The sequence below is a fragment of the Rutilus rutilus genome, assembly GCF_951802725.1.
Source record: "Rutilus rutilus genome assembly, chromosome: 21".
Taxonomy (NCBI): domain Eukaryota; kingdom Metazoa; phylum Chordata; class Actinopteri; order Cypriniformes; family Leuciscidae; genus Rutilus; species Rutilus rutilus.
Genome location: NC_140226.1, coordinates 16,309,974 through 16,316,852, shown reverse-complemented (window position 1 = coordinate 16,316,852; position 6,879 = coordinate 16,309,974). Strand labels below are relative to the sequence as shown.

General features: G+C 41.4%; 1 protein-coding gene across 2 annotated transcripts; it reads left to right on the top strand.

Annotated features, from left to right (window-relative positions):
* The first annotated feature begins 1,195 nt into the window (after window positions 1–1,195).
* LOC311280727 (leucine-rich repeat transmembrane protein FLRT2) lies at window positions 1,196–6,607 on the top strand. 2 transcript variants are annotated; one of them, XM_084393122.1, is made up of 2 exons: window positions 1,196–1,483; window positions 3,981–6,607. In XM_084393122.1, exon 2 carries the CDS (start codon window positions 4,402–4,404, stop codon window positions 6,388–6,390), a length of 1,989 nt encoding a protein of 662 aa, XP_084249248.1. In that variant the 5' UTR covers window positions 1,196–1,483; window positions 3,981–4,401; the 3' UTR covers window positions 6,391–6,607. The 2 variants fall into 2 exon arrangements, with proteins under 2 accessions (XP_084249248.1, XP_084249247.1); XM_084393121.1 differs by lacking the exon at window positions 1,196–1,483 and adding an exon at window positions 3,311–3,424.
* Window positions 6,608–6,879: the final 272 nt, after the last annotated feature.

Sequence of the window (6,879 nt, the reverse complement as noted above, 5' to 3'; positions counted from 1 at the left end):
CCACCCATTAGGTCCACAGAGATGGAGTTAGACTGGGTCAAGCTCCACTCATGGCATCCAGAGAGGGAGATGGATGTCATTTGGCTCTGCAGTGGGCTTCACTTGACAAAAACGCATGCATGGAATCATATGAATTCATTCAAAATTAACAACCAATTTTTTAACAATTCTGTAAGATTCTGTTGGAGATACCCAGCTCCAAATAATCAAGGGCCTGTATAATAGTCTACCATAAACAAGCAAGGAGAGATAGAAAACAACAATACCGTGCCTTTCAAAAACTCACTCATTTTTGCCAAAATTGGCAAAAATCACACAGATGCACTTTCATTCACCTGTCGTGGATCCAATTCAACATGCAATATAAGACTATAAATAGAAAATAGGGCTGCACAATTATGACACAATAATTATTATTTTATAACAAACTAACTGAATGACAAAATATTAAGTGGACGTTATTGATAATGCAACTAATATTTAGGCTTGTAGACTAATTTGATTCGCAGCTAGTTGTAGGCTACTTGCATTGCTCAACGAACAGGTCAGTGATTGGTTGCAATACTCAACGCTGCAAAAACACTCTGCAAACATAAAACTATGACAAACTGGGAGTAGATTTAAACTGTAATTCTGTAATTGTAACTTCAACCATGATATTGCTTATTTGTCGATTAATTGCGTATATCTAGCTATTAGGAAATACTACTACTACTACAAAAAAACAAATTGTCAAAAAATGACAAATTCAATACAAAAACGAAATAAATTCATAATTGCAATACAGAGCAAACCATAAATGAAATGGAAGCACAACAGAAAGCAAAAAAAAAAAAAAAAAAAAAGAGAGAGAGAGAGAGAGAGAGAGAGAGAGAGAGAGAGAGAGAGAGAGAGAGAGAGAGAGAGAGAGAGAGAGAGAGAGAGAGAGAGAATCAAATGAATTCATTACTGCAATTCCTCCCGTAGGTTCAAAAGGGAAACGGCTCTCATTGTACTTGGAATAAACAATCAGATGTAACCAATTATGGTAGATGAATTAGACTTCAATCAAGAAGTATAACATCTTTGGTTGTGATACACCAGTGAGAGGAGTGTGTGTGAGAGAGAGAGAGAGAGAGAGAGAGAGAGAGAGAGAGAGAGAGAGAGAGAGAGAGTGAGTGAGTGAGTGAGTGTGTCCAGCGCGCCCAGGGCATTTGGTAAGGGAAGCGCGGCACTCGGGAGCGCATCATCGCGGGATTGAAGCAGCGGCTTTCGGACGCATCATGTTGCGCAGACACTTCAAATCCTCCCCAGGACCAGCCGCTCGACAAAATGTATCTTTTTAAACCACTCGGACTAAAGGATCGTCGGGCTGACTCTTTTAGGTGTCTGGAATTATTTTTTAGTCTAACCGGGAGATGTTTATTCTGAGAACTCATACTGGAGAAGAGACTAGAAGGCTTTAAAAATGATGTCCGGATGGGTCGAAGCCTCTTCAGAAAAGGTAAGGACTAAAAACACGTTTAGACATTAAAGACACGTTCGCGTTTCCATACAAATCAAAATAATTGCGCTCTTGCGTGAAACTTCTTGTATAACTGCTGTTATAGCTGCCATTCCTTATGCACTGTATAAATACTCTTTAAAGTTGGTTAAAAAATAACCCCCCCCCAAAAAAAAAAAAAAAAACATGGAAAGTGTGGTTGCCAGAAATCTACTGAATGTTTTAGGCATTACGGAATGGCATTCGGTGCCTTTATATTTTACAGCTCACGACTGTATAGCCTCTGCCATTTACTTTTTAATGCTAATATATTAGCCAATACTGACTGCTAAAATCTGCAATGTACCTTAAAATATACTGAGTAGCCTACTATAATAATAGATTGAGCAATAAAACCACGATTAATTAAAGTTAAACAAATGGCCTCATGACTAATAAATATGCATAAACAGTACACATATTCATGAATATGTGTACGGTTTCATCAATCTGATATACTTCCATTGGATAGCTTCAATTTAACCAGTTTGGAGGTTGTTAATATAGTAAATTACAATAATTATATAGTACAGTACAATCATTTTTCATTAAGTGGCAAATGTTCTGTCAAACACAAATTCCCCCACAAATAGGAAGATAAAGGGGTAAATCAGAACATTTCAGAAGCGTGTTTATAACAGTGAGATGTAAAGCACTTCCATGTGTGATTTTTCCATGGGTGCATAACCATACCGCTGCTTAAATCTGTTGTATGCTCTCTGCACTTGAGACTTTTTTTCTTAGAGTAATATAATTAACAAAACCTGAGCACCATGGTATAATGATCGTTTATCTCCTAGATCAATATAGCCAACTAGTAAGTAATGGCTGGAGTGAACAAATGGCCTTCACTATTAAATTAGACTGTGGTTGGTTAAATCCAAATACTCTATATAATAATAAATGGAAAAAAAAAAGCCTGCAAGATAATTTTTCTCCGCTAAGATTTTACAAGACTAGGATATAATACACTACTTCCTCTCAAGGGAAGATACAAAATATTAGAAAAGAATGGAATAGAATAGAATAGAATAGAATAGAATAGAATAGAAGTTTTACGTATACAGCAAGGCCATTTGAAACTGTATTGTACAAGAGACTCCTGTGGTCCTGGTAAACCCTACATTACAAAGATGGCAATATCTGAAATCCTTGTCTTCGTGGGGACAGTTTTTGGTCCCCATGAGGAAAACAACGTATAAATCATACTAAGTGATGTTTTTTGAACATCTAAAAATGTAGAATTTTTTATGTGATGGGTAGGTCTAGGGTTAGGGTATATAATATACAGTTTGTAAAGTATAAAAATCATTATATATATGGAAAGTCCCCATAAAATATGAAAACCAAACGTGTGTGTGTGTGTGTGTGTGAGAGAGAGAAAGAGAAAAATCGCATGTGCAAAATATGTGTAAGAAAATAGAATAATATATATATTACATACAATATAACATATTGCAAAAGCATTACAGAATGATATAGACTACACAATACAGTACACAAACTGCAGACAGATAACAGATGGGTAGGCGAGGACATGTGAGGCCTCAATGAAGACTGACAGGTAAAAATGCAAAGATGATATTCAATATTGCTACAACAAAACAAATTTCTGAAATTCAGTATAATGAGCAAGGCTGTTTTTCTTTCCTGTTCAAGCTCATGCACTCCACACCGATTTAATAGAGCAGTTCTCACTGTCCCCAGGTTCAGAATCATTATTACTGAGAGGAGAACTCTGTGCCAGAGCATTGGAGAACAGACCTGTCCATCATCCAGGCATTTGACAGATTAAACACCTCAGTGACCTTTACAAGTCTGAGAGCGCAGATATGCTGATGTCGCCAGTCACAATACTCTCTCCTCATGAAGACCAAGTGTGGAGCAGTGTCCTGCTTTACTGTTAGCTGTTTTTTCTTTCTTTTTTCTATTTATATCTCTTTTTCTTAATATTTACTATGTAAACATTTCAAACTCTAAATTCTGATCGGATGAGCCACATTTACACATTCAATATTATTATTAATGGTGCAAGTTGCCATGTTGCTTGGCAAACGTAAACATTCTACAGTCAAGGTACTGAATTATATTAGAATTATTATAATAATACATTTAACTCTTTATTTAACTATAAAGATTGAAACAGTGTATTTAATCATAGTGATGTTGCAATAATCCCACTCGAATCTGTGTGTAACAGTGAGTTTGCCACAAGTAAGGAGATTGGGTATGGTAAATAAAAAATAAAAATCACTGTAACCCACAAATCTAAGTGGATTATTGCTTGTTTAAGTTAATGCAAAAGAGTAACTGAAATAATGTGTTATTTCACTTGAATGCTATTAAAACCGAATTTTTGTGACGTACATATTTTCCTTTCAGAAAGTAAAACATGCAGATACTAAGAGTTTTGACATTGAAATAACATCTCATTTATTTGTATTTTCTGTTAAAATAGGTAAGTGGCTCAAAATGCTCCCTGTGAGGAAGGTCGTGCCTTACGGGAATCGTCCAGCTGCGACGAGAGAGGAGGTCATCTCCGATGAGCCCTCCATACTCGCTGCTCTGGCCCACACACTTTGAAATCGTCCCTCCCGAAACTCAGAGTGACAATGTGATGAGCTCTGCTATCATTTCCAGCTCGAGCATGGACGGAGGGATGAGAGGGAGTCGCACGAGTTAATGAGACTATTGCTCTTGTGTTGGGGAGCTTAGGACAGGCAATTACAGGAGGATTACCCAGCGACTTCAACATCGCATACTCTCCACCGAGGCAAGCTTCTAAGAACTCCAGTGTGGTGGATTTGATTATTTATTATTTTTCACCCTTTTTAATTACGTGCACTGTTGTTGTCAAAAAGTTTGCAAGGTCTTACAAAATGGAGGTACAGATCCGAATGTGGAATAAAGACCTGCCAACTTTGATCAGCCCGTGGATACCGATACTTCTGGGTCTTCACATGCATTTCTCTTGGGCCACAACCTGTCCAGAGGAGTGCCGGTGTGACAGGACCTTTGTTTACTGCAACGAGAGGAGTCTAATGTCAGTGCCTCTGGGGCTAGGAGAGGGTTATAAAACCCTCTACCTCCACAACAATCAAATCAACAATGCTGGATTTCCCCTGGAAATGCACAACGTTGCCTCTGTGGAGACGGTGTATCTCTATGGCAACCAGCTTGATGAATTCCCTGTCAATCTTCCCAAAAATGTGCGGGTGCTCCACCTGCAGGAGAATAACATTCAGACTGTGTCCCGGGCCGCCCTCGCACAGCTGCTACGCCTGGAGGAGCTCTATCTGGATGACAACTCCATCTCCACCGTGGGTGTGGAGGAGGGGGCCTTCAGGGAGGCCATCAGTCTCAAGACCCTTTTCCTCACCAAGAACCACCTGAGCAGCGTCCCCATCGGGCTCCCCGAGGAGCTGAGAGAGCTGCGGTTGGACGAGAACCGCATTGCAATTATAGCCGAGGATGCGTTTGAGAATGTGACGGGCCTCGAACGCCTCCTCCTGGATGGGAACCTGCTCACGGATGAGGGCATCGCCCCCGAGGCTCTCCAGACCCTCGTAAATCTCAAAACGCTGTCGATGGCGCGCAACTCCCTCACAGTTCCTCCTCCTTATCTGCCTGCTGAGTTTCTAGTAAAGCTCAACTTGCAGGATAATCAGATGAATGAGATTCCTTTGACAGCCTTTCGTGGCCTTCATCGCTTGGAGAGACTGGATATTTCAAACAACCAGCTGCAGTCTCTCACACAGGGGGTCTTTGACGGCCTCCACGGCCTGAGACAGCTCACTGTTCGAAACAACCTTTGGCTCTGTGACTGCAACATTAAATGGGTCATACTGTGGTTAAAGTCCCTGCCAGCTACCCTCAATGTCCGTGGCTTCATGTGCCAGAAACCAGAGAGGGTACGTGGCATGGTAATCAGAGAGCTAACCCTGGAGCTCATCCAGTGTCCTAACAGCTCCGCCACAGTCCCACAGCCCACACTGCTCTCTGCCTCCACCGCTGAGTCAGCCACTCAAACGGCCTTCACACCCGCACGCTCCCGGCCTACACCCACCCCTTCGCCTCTCACACTCCTCCCGCCAAATGCAGGCGAAGACAGGGAACAGAGGACGAATGACCCGGTCGGCCCGAGGCAGGAGTCGCTGCGCGTTTCCTTTGCGGTGCTAAATGGTTCATGCATTCAGGTAAGCTGGGTATCGACATTCGCCGTCACAGCCTATAAGGTGACCTGGGTCAAGCTGGGTCACAGTTTGATAACAGGCCCCATGCAGGAGTCACTTGTGGAGGGCGAACGTGGAGGAATCGCACTAGCAAACCTGGAGCCCAAGTCCACCTATCGTATTTGCATAGATCCGCTGGACGCGTTCAACAGTTACCACCCAGGAGATGATACGATTTGCTCGGAGGTGATGACAAAGTCCACTTCCTTTGACTCCGGTGATAACACCACTGGCCCCGAGCAGGCGACCCAGCAGGACCCCAGCTCGCCTTTCCTACTGGCTGGCCTGATTGGCGGGGCGGTGCTTGTGGTTCTGGTGGTCCTGTTGAGCATATTCTGCTGGCACATGCACAAGAAGGAAAGGTCAGATTCGTCAAAATGGAAATACAGTCGGGGGAGAAGAAAAGACGACTACTGCGAAGCAGGGACTAAAAAGGATAACTCTATTCTGGAAATGACTGAGACTAGCTTTCAGATAGTTTCTTTGAATAACGAACAGCTGCTCAAGGGGGACTTTCACATTCAACCGATTTACACCCCTAATGGGGGTGTTGGATACACAGACTCTCAAAGGAGAAACAATAGCACAGCGTACTGCAAAAACAGTGTTCCAGAATCTGACACATGCCATAAATGAGGATTTTAAACAGATAACGTCCTTTGTATTTAGATCTGACTCTTAAACGCACTGTATTTCAAAAGACAGGCTGTAAAATATGTAATTTATATTCTGAACAATATCGCCTTCTTTTTTTATCGCTTAGTAAAACTAAAATGATTTATGAATATTTACTTTCTATGTTCTGTTTCTACAATCCAAGCTCATAAAATTAATTGTAAGTGGATCTTAGCAATCTGCAATCTTTAAGCACAAATGAATGTCAAGTGCCCATTTCTTTTCTAATTTACTTATAAGTTATTAGTAGGAAATGAAGGAATGGAAGGACAGTGTGTTTGTTTAAAGGTTTAAAGGAGTGAGGATGAGTAGGCAGTTCTCACTATCACCACACGGTGGCATCTGTTTTCATCACCACTATTAGTTTGAGATTTCAAGCTATACTCTTTGATCCAGCATCTCACATATTTACGTAACAGCTCAGTTCACAAGGACCGAACACTGACAGTT